Below are 24,648 nucleotides of genomic sequence, written 5' to 3' on the forward strand. Positions count from 1 at the left end.
GTGGAGAACTTTTCTTATTTTACTTAATTGCATTTTAGACTATATAGATAATATTATTTATCTTAGAAATGTAATAATTTTTATAAGATATTTATGAAAATAAAATTTTTTTCTTATTATATTTTAAACAAAGATTATGTTTAAAAAAGAAAAAACATGGTTTTTCATTATATTTTTAATAAATATCACGTTTTTAGAATAAAAACATGATTTTTATTGAAATTATATTATAAAAAATTTATATTTGCTTTTTATAATTTAAATAAATGTGACATTTTTTTTAAAATACGATCTTTATTCAAAATATAACAAAGATCACATTTTTAATCTAAAAAGCATGATCTCTATTTAAAATATGTTAAAATTTTATTTTTTAGAATTATATAATTTCAACAAAGATAATTTTTTAATATTAAAAACATAATTTTTGTTAAAAATATGTTGTGAAAAACTTTAGATACAAAACTTTATTTACTCCTAACAAATAAAAGAATACTTTTGGGGAAAAGATGATGTTTTATTGCAAAAAAAGAAATCTTTTTTAATAGTTAATATTTTTTCTTGAATCAAAATGTCATCTATAAAAATCTTCCTCTTAACATTTATGGCTATCATCTTATATCAATGCTCATCGGTATCACCCGTTTGGAAAATATAAAATTCAAAATCTGTTTGCTACTAATCCTAACATAATCAAAATCAAACATAAAATATCTTTACTTAATATTATTATATAAAAATTTAAAATACTTTTACTTAATATTATTAAGGTCAATCGACTTATTTATTTATTTTTTGCATAAGGATAAACAAATTTAGGATAGTAATTTAGGTTCCATCTAACTTTACAAAACATATATAAAAATATTTTGAAAATATTGAACTAAATATATAAATAATTTATAATTAAAAGTTCCTATAAAATGTTAAATAAATAAGTTACTTTTATATTTTCATTTTGTTGTGTGTTCTTTACATGTTATCAAAAATAATACGGTAAGATATTTTATTAAGTAATCTTACATGCTTCTAACTAAATACAAAAAATTTACATTTCCTATAGTCAAGAAACCCCATGAATCACCCATTTTCCTCTAATATCATTTTTTTTAAAATTATTTTTTCTCTTGAAATTTAAGAATCAATGAACAAATGCACAGTAAAAATACTATATACGTTGGCGGATGCAGTAATTTTGAATGCAGTGAAATTTTACAAAGTGGATATATATATATATATATATATATATATATATACACGCGTGTGTCCGCCCGCGCATGTGTACATGTACGCGTCTCTTAAACAGGTCTAATCCAATAACAATAAAGTATAAAATATAGACGACAGAATGAAATTTGAAAGAACCAATCATTTCAAAATTTTCATCCGTACACATCCAGATCCACAAAAAAATGGGAGAAACGAAAAATCATTACCAATTAGAATTAGGTATATGATACATCAAGCAATCCTGAAGCTGCCTTCACATCCTACTTCTGACAGACAGTTCATACTTTATTTGGTCCCTCAAAACTCTCCTAAGTAATTTGTTAGAAGCAGTTCTAGGAAACTCTGGGATTATCTTCACAGAGCTAACCTGTGATCAATCAAAAAGCAGTCAATTTTAGTCCCATTGAACTAGCAACATGATTTTTTTTTTCCTCATTTTAATGACTCCTCTGTTTCGACCTTTGACTACAAGAATTTGGATTGATTAGATGGTGATGCTTGGCTGTCGAGACTACATGCCTAGACATAAGAAAAGATATTGAAACATGCAGGAGCCAAACCTTGAACAAGGGGTTGAGGTTGGTTTGAATGGCTTTCGAGAATTTCGTCTTCAGTTTCTCAGGTTGTTGATAAAACCCTTTCTTTAGCACCACGAAAATCATCAACAATTCCGGACCACCATCGGGTGGTGCTACACTGACTGCAGCAGTCTCCAAGACGCTTTCATCCGCGCGGTCACAAACACGTTCAATTTCAACAGAGCTTGTCTGCGGATATGGGAAGTTTAGGACTTTCATGCTTTCAAAACTATTCAGAAGCCAAATTAAAAGGAGAGTGATGATCTACACTTCAGTCAAATATTCTAGGTATGACACCAAAATTTTTAAATAAGAAAGGCCAGTAGGGTGTAATACCTTAATGCCACCAAGATTCATTGTATCATCAGCCCTTCCTTGCACAACAAGGTAGCCTCCAACAGTTCTCATGAGAATATCCCCATGTCTCCTGAGGCGCTGCCAATGAATGTATCAAATCATAAGATAATGCTTCCAAGCATTTGTTAAGGAAAATATAAAGCAGTTATTGCTTGAATATTATTCTAATTGCTATTAATCCCTAAAAGTGATATATGAGTACTAAAATTTTAATCTAAAAAGGTTTTAGCAAAAGTTCTATGTTCAAGAATTGGGAGATTTGATGTATTTAGGATTTGTTGTCTCATTTTCAAAATAGTAAAGCTGCATAAGAAAGCAAAATGCAATGGTAGGAGGGGAATCCTTTCTTTTTGGATGGTTATAGTCAGGGAGGGGAATTCAAACTTGGTAACCCCTTACATGGAGGGGTTGACAGAACTATTTGCTACATAATTTGAAATTTTTACCAAAAGATATATAAAACCACTCTGTAACATACTGCATTTAGAGTGTAACATGCAAGTATCCTGAGAAAGACAAATTTGACCATACCATTCCATTATATGTCGGCATTCCCTTGAAGTAAACCTCCTCATGATCAGCATTAAGCAGTCTATCAGTTGCTCCCAAGTAGAGAGGGAATAAACCAACTTCACCAACACAAGCTTTATCATCCGGCTGTCACAAAGGACAAGCAGATAAGCCACATTTATTTATATATATACACCTCTTACTCCTTTACCATGATCACAACAATTTTATTCATCTGTCACTCAGACCAGATCCTAATAGGATCAGGTAGTGGATATGTAATCCAGTGAACTATCAAATTGAATGGAAATGGCTGCAAAGGAAACTGCACCAGTTTTCAGAACAAGTTCTTACATAGGGAACTCCATGCTCATCCAAGATAACTAGGCCGGTTGTCATTGATGCAGTGCTAAATGCTCCAAAAGCTTGTGGCTGCAGTGGACTTCCTTGGATGTAAGATGATGCTAGCTCTGTGCCTCCGCAACATTCAATAACAGGCTTGTAATAAGATTTTGAGGAAAGCCAAAGGTCATCATCAACATTAGAGGCTTCTCCAGTGCTACCAAAACATCTGCAGCCATAAAAAAATGATAAAGTCTCTTTTTTGAGAATTGTAACTAATGCAGAAGTTCATTTTTGGATAAGGGAAAGAAAGTTTACTTTATCTTTGTCCAGTCTAAGCCTTCCATACACTTCGTATTCTTCCAAGTTTTCACTAAGCTTGGAACTGTGCCCAAAACAGTTACTCCTGCATCCTGAACCGAAATAAAAGAAGAAAAATGAGCTGGGGCTTAGTTGGTGTATTTTGTTCTCATTAATGCTATCCACAGTTCTATGTTCGTAGCAATATGTGAAATTTTAATTTTTAACAGAAAAAAAATAAAAAGAAGAATAAAAGAAGCATTTCCGTCACTTTGTATCTTTTTCATGCAAGAGAAGACCGTACCAAAACCTTATCCAACTCAAGCCAAGGGCAGTTCTTGTCATCTTATCTCCCAAAATCAACCAATCAACATCAGAAAAATGCAATTGTTATAGATATGGGACATTTTACACTGTGAACAACACATTAGTTGTCAGGCTTTAGGCCTTTAAATGTTCTGTTTAATCTAAGGGAATGATATACCAAAATACTTTCCTACTTTGCTTCCACTTTGCCTGAGGGTTTGTACACTAAGGCATCAGATGGCCACTGAATTAGGCCATGCATACTTCCATTATTTTTGGCATTGCCATATGCAGCATTTGTAAGTCAAATCTTGCTTAAGATATCCTTGATTATAGGCATTTTACTTGAAATAACTTGTTGTTAGAACTGCAGTCAAGTCACACCTCCTAAACACTAAGCATTGACAATAATAAGAATTCAAGGTTTCACCTGAACAAATTTTCCAAAACCACAGTCCAAAGGAGATCCATGATAGAGAGCAAGGGTTGCACCAGTTAGAAAACATGAGAAGAGTAAAATCGGTCCCATCACCCATCCTAGATTCGTAGGCCAGCAGTAAACATCTCCAACTCCAACATTAAGGTGAGCCCATGCATCAGAAGAACACCGAATAGGTGAAAGTTGTGTCCATGGAATAGCTTTTGGTTCTCCTGGTCAAGCTCAATAAATATAATTGAAAACCTTCAAACCAATTAAAGAAATGTATACATGTAAAAGTACATAATGAAGTGAAAATTTTCCACCTGTGGTTCCAGACGAGAATAGTATGTTAATTGTAGAATCTATTGGTCGATAACTTGGAGTGAAATGATTTGATCTGCCACAGAGATGAGAAAGATACAGGTAAAGAGAGACCAGTTGGTTAAAATACAGGTAAACTGTTCTCAAGCTATAATTGTAGACATTAAATACCTTGGATGTTGATTGTCATGCGCGAGAAAATCTTTCCATGATAGATCTTGTTCTCTTAATTGAATACCTACATCATTCCCATACACAGGGAGCACAATAGCTTTATATGGAGAAGCTTCTACAACTCGACTGCATGGCAAAGACAAACAGCCATGAATGCCAACAGTTGTGATAAACATATCGACCCTAGTACCCTAAAATTTGCATCTTCGAGAAATTCAGAATAAAAAAAATGAAGGCATTGACAGCTAGTTTTGGCTTCCATCTTCATGGTAAGGCACTCTCATTGAGGCCTACAAATATGCAACTTAATTGAAAACTTGTATTTGGAACTTATAGTTGAAATGAAAATAGCGTTCCTCGGGACGCATTTAAGCCACCAAAAGCTTGTTGAGATAATCCAGAGGCATTTAAGCCATTCAGAACATGACCATAACCTCAATTCCTAGTCATTCTCACATAAATTAGGTACCACAGCTCTCCCAGCTATTGGCATCCCTTACCGAAAGAAAGCATATGCTGTAAATTTAGAAGGGCCTTTGACTTGCAGAGGTCATCTCTAGGAACAACATACCCATGATTCTTTATCAAACTGTTGCTTGAGAAAGTAAAAATAGTAGATCATTTGGCCTGTACAACCAAAAAGAAATTTCTTTTACCTGTATAGAGGAAACTTTCGACCTCCTCTTAGTATGAAATCCTGAATACAGAGTGCAGGTATTTATCATTTCCAAAACAAAGCAAATTGGAAATTAGAGTTAAAATTGAGAGTTTTGCTAAAGTCATAGAGATATAGTTTATACAAATGCCAACATTTATCAAGCTTTCATTCTATTCACAAAAATCTACAAGTACAAGAGTGAAAAATTGAAAAAAAAAACAGAAGTAATTTTAAAACTTTGATATCAAAATGGAAATCAGAATGAGCACAATGGTTTACAGCTTACATACTGTGTAGCGGACATGATAATAAAAGCAAATGATGTTGTAGTAAAATAAAGCGACTCAGACCACCACACCACACACTTTTGATTATCTGAAGTTATTTGTAAGAAAGCATAGAAAAGTTTTCTAGCAGATAAATGCTTAGTCCCAATGATTGAAATGTATCAACAACCATATATTTAGTGACATATCCATCAATAAATGCAATCTCAAAGTTAGACATTCTGGGTGAAATTTTGTTCATATCCTTTATAAAATGTTAAATAATCAACAGAAGTGGAAGAACACCTGAGTGAAGATAGCCTTCGCCTTAGAGATCTGCAAACGTGTTGCAATTTCCTTTGCAGCAAAACTATCAGCTATAGATACAACAACAAATCCAGCTAACACTATTGCCAGGTATATAATAACTGCATTGACTGTCATTGGCATATCAATTGCGATTGCATCACCCTTTTGAAAAGTTGAATCTAGTGCATTTGCCACCAACCTGTAAATTGTAAATCAGAATGAAGATGGTACAACAGGAAGAGAGAAAATAACATCATAAGATGAACGAAATAATGGTTGTGATGTTTGAATATGAAAATAATACAAAAAGTGCTAGTAGACATGCACTACTACCACTACCACTATTACTATTACGACTACTACTACTGCTGCTGCTGCTGCTGCTGCTGCTACTACTACTATTACTACTAATTAATACGGCATTGCATTTTTGTATTGATATCTAACTGTAATTGTCCATAAGTTTACTATTGTCAATTTTTTTTCTTTTCCATAAAAGAACCAAATTATAAGAAATTCAGAAATGATAGTGAAAAATCAGTAATAAAAATTTCTCACTGAAATTTGATTTGAGACATTTTAGCTCCATTTTTGCATCTATTACGTACTCAAACACATAAAACTGAAATGTAGGTCAAGTAAACGAGAGCATACATCACTTGTTCTCGAAGTTGTTTAAGTGTCATACGGTTCACATTGGAATCATCTTTGCCTTCATCTCTCCATACAATTGCACAACTATTATCCTCTTTTCTGGGATGAGTTGAGGGCAATAAGCAACATTCAGCAATATTCAAAACTGAACCAGGAAGCCAAGTTCCCCCAGGTCTTGATATGTCGGTGTTATCCAGAATGCCCTTGGGAGATTCATGAAATGTAACTGAAAGCTCTTTTAGAATGATTGACCAATAAACCTGATAATCATTTCAAAAAAAAAAATAATAATTAATTTGAGAAGAAGATAAATTTTTTTAAAACTCCATAATGCAGCATTGAGATGGGCATTTACCTAAAAAAAAATAATGGATAAGGAGAAGAACATTAGATTAGTTGCTTACCTCAGGATGTTGGACAGTGAAATACCGAAAGAGGTTAAAACTTGCAATGGGATCGTTGTATGAAGTCCCTAACAGCTTTGGACCATGAGTTTCCATTGTTCGTCCCAAGTTTGTAAGTTTAGACTCATATCTGAACAGTCAGAATATTTGGCTCAGTTAGAAAAATGACAAAGTTTGACTTAATTCTCGCAAACTTAGCCAACATAAGTAAAATCGTTTTTATTCACTAGATTTTCAAGAAAGATATATTGATTCAGGGAATTAAGTCTCCTCAGAAGTTGAAACTCAGTGGGAGGAGTGAGTTCTAGTGGGATACTAAGTCTGCCTCAAGATCTCTTCAGGGAAGCGACTTTGTGGGCTGGATGGTCAGTTGGTAGTAGTTAGTGGCAATAGGAGGTAGGAACATGATAGTAATGGGGTGGAGGTCATGGCTGATGACTTGGAAGGAGTCTGGAAAAATCTAAAGCTAACGGAGGATAAGAATGAAGGCATAGAGATAGGAAAGAAGCAAGAGAATGAAGGCAAATCCCAAGCAGATTACTGGTTAGTAGGGAAGCTGTTAACTGCAAGACCCTTTAATCGTGATGCAATGATAGGTACGTTTAGGGTTATTTCCAAATTGGTACAGGAGGTACAGATTTCCGTTCTGGATGGCAACCTTTTCCTGTTCAAGTTCAGATCGAATAAGGATAAAACGAGGGTGTTGGAGGGAGCATCGTGGTCCTTTGAGAAAAAACTTCTCCTGTTTCAAGATTATAACGGAGAGTTGAGGCCGTTCATAACTGGTTTGAAAGAGCCACTTTCTGGATCAGAGTATATGACATCCCTCTCAAATGGATCAATCAGGAGGTGGCAGCTAGGGTTGGTTGGCCAAAAAATTGGAATGGTTAAAGAAGTCGATGATAATATAGATTTCGCGGGCTGGGGTCGGTTTCTTCGAATGAAAGTAGATATAGACGTTACCAAGTCGCTAAGAAGGTTTGTAGCATTGGCAAAGCAAGGGGGAGACAACAACATTTGGGGTAAGCTTAAATACAAGAGGCTATCGGAATTTTGTTATGTTTGTGGGAAATTGGACCATACCGAAGCTAACTGTCCACATGTTGATGAAGATGAGATGGAGCCAGAACATGAGAAACAATACGGCGATTGGTTGAGAGCATCTCCTTTAAAAAAAGTTATAGACTAAACCAGAATGAAAGAGTTAAGGGGATTAAACAAAACAAGAAAGGCATAGCTGGGAATAATGCGAGCACAATACACAAGGAACGAGGTGATGGAAGCGGAGGACGACCAATGATGAAGGAAGGGAGAGACGGAAACGGCCAACAGGGAGCCAAGCAAGTTGAGGAAGTCACGACCAAAATCTCAGGTACAGTTAGTATGGGATCACCGATCCACGTTGATTCTGCCGAGATTACAAGAGAAAATCATGCAAAAGATAATAAGGGAGTTGAAACCACGTGGAGAAAAGACCCAGAGCAGGAAAGGAATCATGGGGAAAAAAAGGGATCTGACATGGACAATGAAGTTGAGAGGAACCATATGCATGGAACCACTTTGGATTGTAATGAAATAGGAAACCCTTTGATAGAAGAGGCAATCGCCATACGGGAAATACAAGAGAACATAGCTAAGGGAAGTGCTAGTTGGAAAAGAAAAGCAAGGACCCATGCAATGGGAAGGAGCACGCTGGAGATAAACCTGGGGAAAAGAATAGCAACTAAAATGGAAAGGGAGACTAATCGGGAAAGGAGGAAGAAGTCATCCTGGGAAAGAAAACCAAGGTGGAAAATAATTTGCCAGAAACGGTGGAGGCTAAGTGCCAACCCCATTGACGGCAATGAAATGCTTATCATGGAACTACCGTGGGCTTGGGAACCCACGGGAAGTTCGAGCCTTTCAGCAGCTGCTAAAACTAAAGCTCCCCATGTGGTTTTTCTCATTGAGAGGAAACTACATACTAGGAAGATGGAACAGATTAAAAAGACATGTGGTATGCAGTCGTGTTATAGTGTGGATGCTGATGGAACAAGTGGGGGTCTGGCAATGCTATGGACAAATGAGATTAACCTTCATTTGTTAAGCTTCTCCAAAAACTACATCAATATGGAAGTACAAGAAACTGATATCAATTCAAAGTGGTGACTGACTGGTTTTTATGTGGACCCGGATACGAGAGAGAGATGGCAGTCATGGGAGATTTTGAGATGATTAACAGCGCAACATAGTGGACTCACGAAAAATCAGGAAAATGCATAAGCGAGAAAGGCAAATGGAAGATTTTCGGGCTGTGTTGTATGAAACAGGGCTTGAAGATTTGGGATACAATGGTCAGTGACGTGTTAGGAAAATGGTCCAGCCTTATCTAATTAGTTTTGGACCAATCAAAGGCCATGGGCTTTGATTTTTTTTTTTTTATACAGAGCCCTAGCTACTTAATAAAAAGAGGTGGGGTTGTTTTAAGGTGATGTCCTAAACTATGAAAAGAAAGAAGAAAAGCCAGGAAAAATAGAGAGAAAAAAGAAAAGGGAGAGTTGGTTGAACGGAAGTTGATCCGTGGTCTGATTAAGCTGAAACTTTGTCAGCAGGTTTATGATTTAGAGTTCTACATTTTGAACGGTAAAAATCGAGTTAAAAGCTCTCTAGGAACAAATCTAAGGTGTATTTATTGAGTTACCTATTTGGTGAGATTTTTTCAATTATCTCTCTAATTGTTGATTAGCTTTAGTTTTAGCTAGAGAAGAACTTTGTATATCTATTGTTTGATAATGGAGATTTTTTTGGTGATTCGTGGTTTTTCCCTCTACGCTGGAGGTTTTTTCACGTAAATCTTAGTGTTTTATTTTTTCTACGTTGTTGATTGTTAATTGTTATCTATTACTATAGGTTTATTGTGTTATATTGCTTCTGCATTGTTGTGTTTATTGCTTCAGGCCTAACAAGTGGTATCAAAGCCAAAAGTCATGGGTTCGAGAAGTCACGGGTTCAAGTCTCAGTAGTGTTGTTAGAGGGTGGGAGATTGTTGGCAGATCGGAGGTTGACTGCATCCATCAATTTCATGGACTTGAACAACAATATTAAAGGAGATTGTTGGCAGATCAGAGGTTGGTCACGTCCATCAACTCCATGTGCTCGAATGTCGGTATTAAAATATTCGACTTAAATGCAACGAATATATGATAATATGCAGAAGCGAAACACCCAAGTGGACGATGTGTTGAGTCAACCTGAAATGCAAGCTTGAAGGAACACTGAGACAACCTAGGTACCCAGATTGAAGGTTGTGCCCTAGCCTAAAAAGCACACTAAAGATGTGAGGTTATTTAGCCCAAATCAGGTGTTAATAAGGACTTACTCACACAAAAAAATCGTGGTGAAACTTGATCAAAACTCATAAGTGAACGGGGGAGATTGTTAGGATATGATTCACATATGAGAATCTCACATCATTAGAAAATTTGAATAAGATGTCTTATATATGCATGAAAGACCCAAAAACTTAATAGCTTAAGCTTTTGGGCTCAAGTGGTGTCCAACATGTATGTATGAACTCTTTGGTGTGCTCTCATGGGCTTCAAATGTGATTTAACTCCCCAACAAGATGGACGATCGATTACAGAACACTTGAGTGATTTTTAAGATATATTTAATTGGATGACTACTATGGAGCTTAAGATGGATGATGAAATAAAGGCATTGTTTCTTTTGGGTTCATTACCAAATAGCTGAAATACTCTTATTGTGATTGTTCTTAATTCAGATCCTGATTATAAGGTGACATTGGAGATGTTAAAAGATAATATGCTTAATAAAGAAGCAAGGTCAAAAGATATTGACCCTGAGAATTAAGCTCTGATCACAAAGAACAGGGGTAGAAACATCGACGAAGGTCAGAATTCAAAATGCCGTAGTAAATCTAAACATAGATCCAAGTCCAAAAATAAAGTTAAGTGTTTCCATTGTAGTAAAATAAGTCATATAAAATGACACTATAAAATCTTAAAACAAGAGCGAAAAGATGAGAAAGGCAAGAGTTCAGATGATGGCAATGTTGTAACAGTGAATTCAAATAGTGATTCAGTTACTTTGATTTGTACACATGGTGATTCTAATCATGTTGGTGATCCCAACATTTAGTGGATAGTTGACACAAGAGCGGCATATCATTGTGTTTCTAAAAGAGAATTGTTTATAACTTACAAAGCAAGAGACTTTGATTACACCAAGATAGGAAACAAGAGTGTGTCATAGAATGTTGAGATTGATGATATTGTTGTACAAACTAGTACAGGCTGCATGTTGACTTTGAAAGGCGTCAGACATATTCCGGATATGAGAATGAACTTGCTTACTATTAATATCCTTGATAAAGAAGGATATGAGAGTCGATAAAAAATTGGGCAATGAAAACTTCTCAAAGGATCTATGGTAATTGTAAGAGGAAAATTATACTACACAATGTATAAGACATGGATGCAATTGAATGGCAACCATGTAAATGCCATTGAGGATGATGCTTCAACAAACTTGTGGCACAAGAGGCTGGCACACATGAAATAGAAAAGGTTATAGGTTTTGGTAAGACAGTCTTTCATTTCTTTGACCAAAGGTATGTCTCTCGATTCATATGATCATTGTTTGTTTAGTAAGCATCGTAGAGTTTCTTTTCGTTAGAGTTCTTAGAGAAAAGAAGATATATTGGAATTGATTTATTCTGACGTATGTGGTCCCATTGAGGTTGAGTCATTAGGTGATAACAGATATTTTGTTACTTTTATTGATAATGCTTCACATAAGACTTAGGTGTATATGTTGAAAAACAAAAGCCAAGTATTGTAACATTTTCAGAAATTTCATGCCATGGTGGAAAAGATAGTGACAAGCTAGTGAGATACAAAGCTCGATTGATAGTGAAAGATTTTTCTCAAAAATTAGGCATCGATTTTGATGAGGTCTTCCCTCCAATTGTGAAGATGAGTTCCATTCAAGTGGTAATAGGATTAGTAGTTAATTTGAATCTTGAGCTCGAACAACTTGATGTCAATATTGCATTCTTGCATGGTGACTTACAAGAAGACATTTATATTAATCAACCTGAGGGTTTTGAAGTAAAAGAGAAAGAGTACTTAGTTTGTAAACTGAAGAAAAGCTTGTATGGCTTGAAACAAGCTCCGTGATAGTGGTATAAAAAGTTTGATTTTTTTATGGTGAGCCATAGCTATAAAAGAACGATAGCAGATCCTTATGTGTATGTTAGAAAATTTCTTAATGGTAACTTCATTATTCACTTATTATATGTTGATGATATGTTAATTATGAGATAAGATATTGGTATGGTTCACAGGTTGAAAGAACAATTATCAAGTCCTTTGACATAAAGGATTTAGGTCCAACAAAGCAGATTCTCGATATGGACATTATCCGGGATAGAAGAGCTGGAAAGTTGTTGTTGTCACAAGAAAAATATGTTGAACGAATGCTTACTAAATTCAATATGCAACATGCTAAATCAATCAGCAGTCCACTTACCAACCATTTTCATCTGAGTAAGAAATCTTATTCGGTGTCTAAAAAAGAGCAACTACCTATGTTTAGTATTTTTTATTCTTCTGTAGTTGATTCTTTAATGTATCTTATGGTTTGTACACAGTCTAACATTGCTTATACAGTTGGTGTAGTGAGCAGATTGCTTTTTAATTCGAGAAAAGTTTACTAGGACGCAGTAAAATGAATTTTCAGATATTTGAGAGGCATCTCAAAAATGTGCTTGAGTTATGAAGTTTCACAACCAGTTCTAGAAGGGTCTACTGATGCTGATATGATAGGTGATCTTGATGATAAGAAATCTACTTCAAGGTATTTGTTCACTTTTGTAGGAGAAGTTGTGTTTTAGCAGTTTAAGTGACAGAAATGTGTTACTTTGTCAACTACAGAAGCTGAGTATATTATAGCAACCAAAGCAGGTAAAGAAATGCTTCGGATGAAACGTTTTCTTTTTGAATTAGGGTTGAATCAGAAAGAGTATGTGATACTTTGTGATAGCTAAAGTGCTTTAGATTTGAATAAGAATGCCATGTACCATGCTAAAATAAAGCATATTGATATTAGATATCACTAGTTATGTTCAGTGATTGAGGAATAGCAAATGTTGTTAAAAAAAATCTATACTGATAAGAATGTACCAGATATATTGACTAAGATACTTCCCAAAGAGAAGTTTGAGTTCTGTAGTAACTTCACTAGAATGAGTTCTTTGGCCAAGATAAGTTCTAAATGAAACTACTATGGTGATGAATCTCCTTCTAATAGGGCTGGAGAGGGAGATTGTTAGAAAAATGGTACAGCCTCATGTAATTAGTTTTAGACCAATCAAAGGCTATGGGCCTTGGTCTTTTTTTTTACACAAACCCTAGCTACTTAATAAAAAAAGATAGGGTTGTTTTAAGGTGGTGTCTCAAACCAAAAAAAAAAAAACCAAGAAAAATAGAGAGAAAAATGAGAAAAGAGAGATAGTTGAACGGAAGTCGAATGGGTGTTCTTAGAAAATAAGTTGAATGGGTGTTCTTGGAAAAGATTATGGGTAAAATGGGATTCATGCCTAGTTGGATATCTCTCATAATGCAATTTATCACAACTGTCTCTTATTCGATTATTATTAATGGGAGCATCACTGACAAAGTTTGGCTATGAAAAGGTCTCAAGCAGGGAAACCCCTATCTCCATATTTGTTTTTGTTATGCGGTGAAGGATTGTCGTCATTATTAGCTAAAGCTCAAAGAAAGGGTTTCATCCAGGGAGCTTGAACTAGTCGAAACGGTTCCAGAGTGAGTCACATTTTCTTCGCAGATGACAACTTATTATTTGCGAAAGCAATACTAAACAAACACAAGAAGGTGAAGAGCATGCTAATGAAATATGAGGAAAGCTCTGGTCAACACATCAATTACGACAAATCAACATTGTATTTCATCACAAATATGGGTTAAGAGCAGAAAGAGGCCCTAAAAGTTTTATTCAGGGTTCAAGCCACAGATAATATTGAGAAGTATCTTAGATTGCCATCGATGGTAGGGAAAAACAAAACAAGAGCTTTCAGGGAAATCAAAGAAATACTTAAATCAAAGATAAAAGGAAGAAGCAATAGATGCTTATCACATGGGGGAAAATAAGTCTTCATCAAGTTGGTATTACAAGCAGTTCCAACCTACGCAATGAATTGCTTTTTGCTACCAAGCAGATTATGCAAGGAGATAAATAGTATCATTGGTAGATACTAGTGGAGACAATGGACAAAAGAGAAAAGTGTTCACTAGGTCACTAAGACAAAATATGGCTTGGGCTTAAGAGAAATGGAGTTTTTTAACAACGTGATGCACAAAAAACAAGGTTGGTAACTTATTGCCAAACCAGAAACATTAGTTAACAAAGTCCTTAAGGCTAGGTATTACCCGAATTCCACCTTCATGGAGTATCGGTTAGGGCATAACCCTTCGCTCACGTGAAGGAGCTTCTTGTAGCTAAAATGATATTACATAAAAAACTAAAATTGAAAGGAGGCAATGGGCAAAAAGTACAATATGAAAGGATAATTGGCTGCCAACTGCATAGCCATTCAAGGTGTAATCACAAAGAAGATATGAACAAGAATACACTATGGTCGCCTACCATATGGACCATCAAAGAAAATGCTAGAACAAAGACACCATCAAGAGCACTTTTTTTACGTAAGAGATAGAAATAATATGTTCAATCCCAATAAGCTTCCTTGGCAGTCCTGATATCCTAGTATGGCACCATGATAATAAAGGGGAATATGCGATGAGAAGCACATACAGACTTCTAATGGAAGAGGAGCAAAACACAGCGATGGAACAAATGCAAAATGACTCAACTGTGAGTTAGAGAAAATTATGGGAAGCAAAGACTCACCCCCAAAGTAAAGATGATGATATGGCAAGCATGCCAATAGGCCCTACCAATAAAATTAAACCTCAAAATGAGAGGGTTGAATGTTTCTACTGCATGCTTAAGGTGTGGCAAGGAGGACAAGTCAATGATCTATGCATGCATGCGATGCACATAAGCGTTAGGAGTTTGGAAGCATATTAGTCTATATCAGAGTGATTGAAGTAATTTTACTGGTGTTGTGGAATGGATAAAATAAGCATGTACCAATTTAAAGGATGGAAAGATGAAATTTTTTATGACTGTTATATGGGGATCTAGGGAGAGCGAAATAGAAAAAAGCATAGAGAGCAGAGGAAACCAACACCAATACTGGCAAACTTCATCCAACAATACAATGAAGAGTTCAACAGGCAACTGGTGAGAAAAGAATACCTACATATTGTTAGGGATCACTAGAGCTCTAATACCACTTGTTAGAGAAAAAACTCTAATCCAATCATACTAGCAAAAGTAAAATCAAATAATCAATCAATCACACAAAAAATAATAATTTAACGTGATTCGATCCAACCGATCTACGTCTATAAATGAAAAAAAATTTACTAATTGTAAAGAATTACAAACATACGACAAATTATATCAGTCACATCAATACTTATAGACACTCCCAATCTCTTCTAGTCCTATGAAGTATTCTTAACTCAAAAAAACACAAACTCATATACACTCATGCATCCATATGTATGTTTGGACCTTCTCAGTCTCTTTTAGTCCACTTACAAACATACACACCCATAAGACGTAAATCTTTAGTAGACTTATAGGGTATCTATCCCATAAAACCTTACAACTCTCTTATATTTTTCTCATATCTAACCCCACTGAGACTTTACATATTTATAACCATACAAACTTATTTATTAAAAATTTCTTTTGTCTTATAATTCTTTTTCTGCAAGTCAAACTTACCTATTAAGAATCTTTTTTTCTCTTAGAATTCTTCTTCTGCAAGTCTTCTTGTCCATCAAGGAATATCTAACCAATCTCAAATAAATATGTTATAGGATTTGAGTCACTATTCTTAAAAATCTTCACCTTAACTCAAATTTTATTAAATCATTTATCTTCATACTAAACATATTTGGCTCCATCTGTAATGAAAGTCTCACAATCATCTTTTCTTGTGTGTCTTCACACTTAATGCAAATTGATCTTCAAAATATGAACTCGAACTTTTTCATTGAATCGAGCTCTTTTGGACTTACCTCGTCTCATGGCTCAAACCTTAACTCTTCCTACATCTCGAACCTCCAACTCTGATACCACTTGTTAGGGATCACCACAACTCTAATACCATTTGTTAAGCAAATATCCCCCATCCAATCACATCAGCGGAAGTGGAATCAAACAATCAATCAATCATACAAGAGATAATAATTTAATGTTGTTTGATCCAACTGACCTACATACACGGATGCAAAAAAAAATTTACTAGTTGTAGAGAATTACATACATACAACAAATCATATCAACCACATCAATACCTATAGATACTTTCAATCTCCTCTAGTCCTATTGAGTACTCTCAACTCAAACAAATACAAACCTATATACATTCATGCACCCATATCTATGTAAACTCTTTCAATCTCTTTTAATCCACTCACAAACATACACATCCATAAGACGTAAATCTCTAATAGTATTATGAGTGGTGTATGCCATAAAACCCTACAACTCTCTTATATTTTTTCTTATACTTAACCCTACAAAGACTTTATTTATTTATAACCATACAAATTTACCTATTAAAAATCTCTTTCCTTTTAGAATTCTTCTTTTGCAAATCAAACTTACCTATTAAAAATATATTTTTCTCTTAAAATTCTTCTTCTACAAATTTTTTTATCCTTCAAACAAAATCTAATCAAATTTAAATAAATTTATTATAAGATTTGAATCATTACCCCTAACACATATCCCTACAACATTGGATTCAATCGGAAAAAGGGCCATGAAAGTTAATTTCGATGGCTCGTTTTGCGAGAAGGATCAAACAGGAGCATAGGAATTATTATTAGAGACCACTAGGGTGAGCCTCTTGAAATAGCAGTTGTTTGATTAAGTGATGTCAATAGCCCATTTCAAACAGAAGCCATCACAGTAATGAAAGCTATAAAGTTTGCACAGGACGTGAGTTTTGCAAAGGTATGATTGGAATGAGACTGTTTGACAGTGATTAAAAAGCTGCAAACATATTAAAAATTTATCAAACATATTAAAAAAATAAAATTATTAAAAGTTTTAATTTTTAATGATTTAAAACTTTCCAATATTTTAGGGAGCACAAATTGGGAAGAAGGAATGTAGTTAGGAAAGAGAAATCTAACGTGCAACTTTAAGCGTTATAGTGTGTACATGATAGTTATTTGATTAAATTTTATTTTTAAATTTTGAATGAAATAGTTTTTAGATACTTGTTTTTTAAATTTTAATTAATTAAAATATATAAAATTTAAAACTTAAAAATTTTGTATCAATAAAAAAACCAATACGTAACAATTTCATCGAAACAAAAATATAATTTTGCAGATTTGGATGAAGCCATGCTGTTGAAAGGCAAGGCTCTGTCTTGGAAATAAAAAAATGTTAATCCGTTGAGACTGGGCTATAAGTTAACAAACTTTTTAAGGAACAATTCGTGTGAACATATTTGATTTTTATTAATTTATTTTTACTTATTAAATTAAACAAATGTTTTTGCAAAACAATTAAAGTTTGATTAATAAACAAACCCATCTCAGACAAAGTGTATTTAATTTATTTATATTTACAAATAAATTTTATTTATAATTCATTTATAAAATCATTTATAGATCAATTAAAAGTTACTTTCTAACTCAGTTTACCATTCGATAATAATAAAATATATTATAATTATATTTTTCTTTCAAAATAAAATATATTGTTTTATAATTAAAATAATTTTATTTTTATATGGTATATTTTATTTTGAAAATTTATTTTATGCACAATTGATAACACTTTTAATCAAGTTATGTTAATTACTTATTCTATCAATTTTGTCTCAAATATATGTTTTCCCTAACATGACATATAATAAAGATTTAGATAAACTTCTTTAATGATATTCGTAAGATTTCTTATTAAAAATTGTTAAATAAATATTAAAATAAAAAATAAAAAATAATAAATTAAAAGGATTTTTTTATATAAATTTAGTGTGTAAGAAAAATTTAATAAATTTTAATATATTCTTTACATAAATATTTTTAGTAAAAATATTTACAAAGTTTTTATCATTAAAAATATATAAATTAAATTTAAATTATAAATAATATTTTAATAATATTTTTTATATTTTATATTTTTTATTAAACTCTATTAATAGATCAATTTAAAATTTTTATTAAATATTTTTTAGAAAAATTTCACAAATTTCATATAAAATTTTAATATATATTTTCTCCTACTCAATTATATGACATGTCAAGGAATACAATTAGTTGGGACAAAAATGATGGAACCCATATTACTTCTCTTTTTAGAATCTATTAGAAGGGTTAAAATATTACCACATAACTTTTTAAAATATATTAAAAAATAAAAAAACTAATATAATTACATAACACATTACAAATGATAAATCAAATAATCATTAACTTATACAAGTAGTATCCATGCTACTATAAGTTTTTTTTGCTAATTAAACTTGAAAACACAGTCAAAGATAAAAAGTCAATAGAATAATTACTTTGAGCAAAAAAGGAGAATTTAAAAATCAAATAGTTTTATTGTAAAAAATATACAAATAAAGATGCATTTATTTTTTACAAATAAAGAAACTAACATCTTTTTTTAACGCATTATTGTTTTTCAAAACAAGATTTGGTTTTTTAAAAATATATACACATAGATGGTAGCGGCGATTAAAAGGTGAAGAAGAGCATAAAGGGCAAACGCACAGAAAAGTATGTAAAATTTAATTAAGAAGAGAAAGGAGACATTACAGAGAAGGGAACCAGTAAAGAGGGGGACCGTTAGTGGAAGCATCCCAGTGGGCATAGACAGAGTAGTAGACAAGTTGGTGGAGTGAATGCGGATGGCAAGGCTTTAGCACTCTCCTACCCACCACCTCTCTCCACACTTCTCTTCCCAATAATTTTCCGCTTGCTTTCGCTTTTGAAATTGCCTCTTTTATGACTTGATGGATCTCTTTGGCCTCCTCCATGCTTAATCCTCCGCCTGCCCTACACAAATCTTCGATGCCCACTTCGTCTATCCTGTTTGCCATCAGTCGCTTTCTCTCTCTCTCTCTCCCCCTTAAGACTGGCCGCTAGCTCTCTGTCTCGTCCTTTTCGCTCTCTCCGTATCACATATCATAATTATAATATGGTAGCCGTGCAGAAGGCAGAAAAAATAGGTGATTGAGGGTAGGTAAGGTGAGAGAAGTAGGTAGACACATCCGAGAAAAGAAAGGAGGTTGAGCCACGTGATGGATGCATTTTGTTGCATTTTTCTGCCTCCCCCATTCTTTATTTTTACTTTCCTTTTATAGTAAATTAAGAATTCAGAATCCTGAATTTAATATCAAGTTTTTTAATCCCATGAGAAAAGTCTCCATCGATTAACGAGACAGATCTGCAAATACTACTTTTGAAAGTCAAATGATATTTTGATGCTTTTTTTCTATTTTTTTCATTTGATTTTATTTAAAAATTTTAAAGTAATTTTTTAATTTAATATAAAATAAATAAATTTTATTTTGATTTTTATTATTATATATAAAATAATTAATCAATTTTATTACTATATAATAAACTAACAAATAAATAAATTTTATTTTATTAATTATTATTAATTTCTATTATAATACCTTCAATAATAATTTTTAATTATAATTCACTTTAATATCACCACTATTTTTATATCCAAACACATATCTAACCATTTATTTTAATCTCATTATTATAATAATCAATCATACCTCTATCATAATCTTTAATCTTACTAAAATCAATTTTATCATACATCTAAATGGATTCGTAATCAATATTTTTAATAATTATTTTTTTATTATAATTCACTTCATTACCATCACTATATTTACATCCAAACGCATATCTTTATCATTAATTTTTATCTCACAGTTGTAAACCTAATTTTATTTTTGTTAACCTTGAATTGATAAAGTATTTTGAAATGACAAAATAAAAATTTGCTTGAAATGATTTAAACTTAATTTAAATAGTTTTCTAGCTTTTTTATTCAGTAAAAAATGTGTTCAATTCATTTGATATGGTTTAAAAACAAAATTGACCAAAATTGCATATAAGGGATTAATCCCTTTCTCAAGGGGATTGATTGATTTTTTTTTTTTTTACCAGAAAGGTGTCTTGTAAAATTTTCATAAAAACCAATCGATCCCTCTTTGTATAGATCGATTGGTTCAAGTTTTCAAAGATATGATCGATCCCTTTTTATTTATGGATCAATTGGTTTTTAATCAAAATGAAAATTTGGTTCCAAAACATGAAAAGGGATTGATCACCCAAACTAGGGGATCGCTCACTTGAAAAAGGGATTGATTGATACCATTTATGGATAGATTGTTTATGTCTTTTCACGTAAAAAATTTGTTTGTATTTTAACCAACCCAATCGATCCATATATGAGGGGATTGATCCCCCCGTGCCGAAAATGCATGCAACAACTATTTTTGTCTGAAATTTTGCAGAACCTCTAAACAATTAATGCAAGTAATGGCTATTTTTCACTCTCAACATATAAATAAAGGTCTCCCACCATATTCGAAACTATCAAGAGGAAAGCAAATATATTGCTTTCATCTACCATCTTCTTCAAGCATTAAAGAGCATTTTGTTGTGTGAAAAGTGTAGAAATTCTTCTTATATTTGTTTCTCTCTTAATATTCTTCTTAATTTTGATTTATACTGCAAATTAGCAAACACCCAACCCTAAAGAGATTCTTTAAGTTTGCAAAACACTTCAAAACTTGTATTGTGAAGTTGTGAGCTTAAAAGGGAAGATAACCCTTAAGAGATTGTATTGTTGATTATATAGAGCTTTAAGGAGCTAGGCATTCAACATATAGTGGATTGGACTTCTTGGCAAGTGAGGCTAAAGAAGAGAATGTAGGTACCTAAAAAAATGGTCGAATCTTCATAAATTTTGATTGTTGATTCTCTATCTTTCTGCTTTTAAGATTTTTTAATATATTCATATTTGTTGTGTTTAATTGCTTGAAAATTTTGATTTGTGAATTTTGTGCTTATTGGATATTAAATTTGAAAAATTTATAATCAACCAATTCATCCTATCTTAGTTTAATTCAAGTATTTGAGCTAAACAATTGGTATCAAAGCTAGTACTCTATTTTGTAGGTCTAAACAACTTAAAAATGATTCTGAAAATGGCTTAAAAAAGTATGGTGATGAATATGGAGCAACTATCCTCAAGCTACAATAAATATGGTGGGTAATAAGAAGTGTGTTCATGGTCGATGAAATGGTTGCTACATCTTTTAAAGGTGAAGGCCATTCCATTGTAAGACATCCTATTTTTGTTAGTGATAGCTATTCATATTGAAAGACTATGATAAGATTATCCATTTAAGCCAATGACTAAAAAGTTTGAAGGGTTATTATCAATGGTCTTTAAATCCCAATGAAGAAGGTGGATGATAGAGATGTGGCTAAGCAAGAAAGTAAATAAGATGCTAATAATATGAAGATGGCTCAACTCAATGCCAAGACAATGCATACACTCTTTTATACATTATGACCTAACAAGTAAAATAAAGTTTCCTTGTGTGAAAAAGCAAAAAAAATTTGAAACAAGTTAGCCATCACTCATAAAAACATTAATCAAATGAAGGAGACCAAAATTGACATGCTTACTCATAATTATGAGCTATTCAAGATGAAATAAAAAAAAATCATTAGTAAAATGTCCAACTGTTTCACTGATATCATTAATGATTTGAAGGCTCTTGGAAAGACTTACTCAAATATGAAGATGGTGAAGAAAATCTTAAATAATTTATCAAAGAGTTGGAAAACTAAGGTGACTACCATTAAAAAGTCTAAAGATCCTCACACACTTTCTTTAAATAAATTCATGGGTTCTCTCTTTACCTATAAGATAAAGTTAAAAAGAGCATAAAAATCAATCAAAAAAAGTGGTATTGCCTTTAAATTAACCTTTCAAAAAGATAAAGAAAAGTTTGAATGAGATAAAGTTGATGAAGATGAAGAAATAGCCATGTTTGCAAAAAGGTTCAAGAAGTTCTTGAAGATAAACCAATTTTTAAATAGAAAAAGATCATAAAGGGAAATGATCAAGGGAGAATCAAGTAAAAGAGAAAGGGATCAAGTTGTTTGCTATGAATGTAACAAACTGAGTCAATCAAATTTGATTGTCTTTTATGAAAAAAGCAAAATGCAACTAAGCCAAAGAAGAAAGCAATAATTGCAACATAGAGTGATAGTGACTTTTTCGATGATGAATCAAATGAGGAGAAAGTAACCAATCTATGTCTCATAGCTCTTGATGAGCTCAAGCTAATTTTGAATCCAAATTATTTAAATACATACACATTTGATAAGTTATAAAATGCTTTTGATGAATTAATATAGAATTTAAAAGCATGAACATAAAGTATATAAAATGATTTCTAAGTTGAAAGTAAAAAATAAGCTCTCAACTAAAGCAAAAGAATGGCTTAAAAAAGGAAACTAAGCTTTTAAAATTGAATGTTGATGATTTAACTAAGAAAAATGAGAATTTACATAACTTATTTTTAAATTTTATATGGGACATTAAAAACTTAATGACATACGTGAAACATAAAAAGCATTTTTTGATAAAGATGGAATAGGGACAAAAAAACTCATTTGAAGAATTTTCTTATTAAGCCAAATGATTCATCAACATATGTACATATTGTCATAAATTAGGTCATTCTATAAAATATTTTTCCTTAAAAAGAGTCACTCATAGAAGTAAACTCATTAAGAGTAGGTGGATTCCAAAAATAGTTAGCATATCTTAATATGAGATTACTAGGATGAAGTGGATTTCAAAAAGTACAAGAATTATAAGTACTAACACTTAAGGACCCAAGAAAGTTTAGGTACCCAAACAAAATTTTGATTATGTTCTTATAGGTGGATGGGTATTGCTACAAGGTAAAATCAAACAAGAACAATCCATGGTACCTTGATAATGGATGCTCAAAGCACATGACCAGAGATAATGCTTAATTCAAAGATTTAAAAGGTAAAAATGAAGGAGATATTACAATTAAAGACAACTTTAAAGGCCAAATTGAAGGGATTGGCTCTATTATTAACAATTCTTCTACTACTATTTAAAATGATTTACTTGCGAAAGGACTTAAGCATAATTTACTTAACATTAGTCAATTGTGTGATAAATGACCTTAAATTATATTTGAATCCATGTGTTGTCAAATGATTGATATCAAGATTAAGAAATTAGGTTTTATTAGACATTGTTAATGAAATGTTTTTATGGAGCATTTGGATGATCTCTCTTTTAAAAATATTTGTTTTATGGCTAAAAATGAAAATGAAAGTTGGATTTAGCATAAAAGACTTAGACATGCAAGTATGCATGTAATTTCAAAACGTTCTCAAAATGATTTAGTTGTTGGTTTGCCAAAATTAAAATATAAAAATGAAAAAGTTTGTGATGCATGTGCTAAAAAAAAAACATAGAAAAATCTCTTTCAAACATAAGAATTATATTTCAACTACTAGACCACTTCAACTATTTTATATTGATTTTTTCAGTTCTACCAGGACTATAAGCCTTGGTGAAAAATAATATGGGTTTGTTATTATTGATGATTTTACTAGATATACGTGGGCTCTTTTCTTGCATTCAAAGAATGAAGTTTTGGAAAATTTTATCATTTTTAGCAAACAATTGCAAAATGAAAAACATTATTCAATTTTTAGTATTAAAAGTGATCAAGAAAAAGAATTTGAAAATCTTGGCTTTAATGTGTTTTGTAGTGAAAATGATATTAGTCATAATTTTTTTGCTTTTAGAACTCCTCAACAAATAGGGTAGTAGAAAAAAGAAATAGAACTTTAAAAGAAATGGCTTGAACCATGCTTTGTGAAAATAAGTTACCTAGATATTTTTGGGTGAAAGCCATAAATACTTCTTGTTATGTTATAAATAGAGCTATGATTAGGCCAATCTTGAAGAAAACTTCGTATGAACTTTTTAAAGGAAAAAAGCTTAACATAAGCTATTTTCATCCTTTTGGTTGCAAATGTTTTGGTTTGAACAATGAAAAAAATAATTTTAGAAAATTAGCTACAAAAAATGATAAAGGCATTTTCCTATGATTTTCTTTGAATTCAAAAGCTTTTAAAGTCTTTAATAAAATAATATTAGTTGTTGAAAAATCTATACATGTTATCTTTGATAAATCTAACCCACCTTTGAAAAAGGTTTCACTTGATGATGATGATGTAGGTGTACTTCAAAAGAATACTAATAATGCATCACATGATATTGAGGAGAACATTCAAAAGAAGGATGATGAATTTCTAAATGAACCACAAGAAATAGAGCAAAAACCAAATCACCATAGAGAAAATGAGGTATCTCAAAGATAGTGAGAATATTAGTGGTCCAACTCAAGAGGTAAAAATTATATCTTCTTATAATGTATGTAATTATATTACTTTTCTCTTTCATATTGAACCCAAGAACATAGATGAAGCCTTAAGAGATAATCATTGGATATTGGTTATATAAAAGGAATTGAACCAATTTGAAAGAAGCCAAGTATGGAATATTGTACCTAGGCCTATTGGTTACCTTA

At 32.3% G+C, this 24,648-nt stretch overlaps 1 protein-coding gene across 3 annotated transcripts; it reads right to left on the reverse strand.

Moving 5' to 3' along the window:
- Window positions 1-1,350: 1,350 nt before the first annotated feature.
- Window positions 1,351-19,169, reverse strand: LOC111302788 (putative CoA ligase CCL12). Of its 3 annotated transcripts, none has more exons than XR_016326426.1 (14): window positions 18,773-19,162; window positions 6,831-6,960; window positions 6,427-6,686; window positions 5,770-5,971; window positions 5,196-5,236; window positions 4,537-4,665; window positions 4,368-4,441; window positions 4,054-4,274; window positions 3,336-3,430; window positions 3,030-3,246; window positions 2,697-2,822; window positions 2,145-2,243; window positions 1,791-2,037; window positions 1,351-1,597 (listed from the first exon to the last, which is right to left on the reverse strand). XR_016326426.1 is itself a non-coding variant. In XM_022898619.2 (14 exons), exons 1-14 carry the CDS (start codon window positions 19,054-19,056, stop codon window positions 1,484-1,486), a joined length of 2,199 nt encoding a protein of 732 aa, XP_022754354.1. In that variant the 5' UTR covers window positions 19,057-19,169; the 3' UTR covers window positions 1,351-1,483. The 3 variants fall into 3 exon arrangements, 2 of the variants coding, with proteins under 2 accessions (XP_022754354.1, XP_089597949.1); XM_022898619.2 differs by having other exon boundaries at window positions 1,791-1,997; window positions 18,773-19,169; XM_089741823.1 differs by lacking the exon at window positions 18,773-19,162 and adding an exon at window positions 7,914-8,014 and having other exon boundaries at window positions 1,791-1,997.
- Window positions 19,170-24,648: the final 5,479 nt, after the last annotated feature.

The sequence above is a fragment of the Durio zibethinus genome, chromosome 13, assembly GCF_047325235.1.
Source record: "Durio zibethinus cultivar Kanyao isolate XHJ-2024 chromosome 13, ASM4732523v1, whole genome shotgun sequence".
Classification (NCBI taxonomy): domain Eukaryota; kingdom Viridiplantae; phylum Streptophyta; class Magnoliopsida; order Malvales; family Malvaceae; genus Durio; species Durio zibethinus.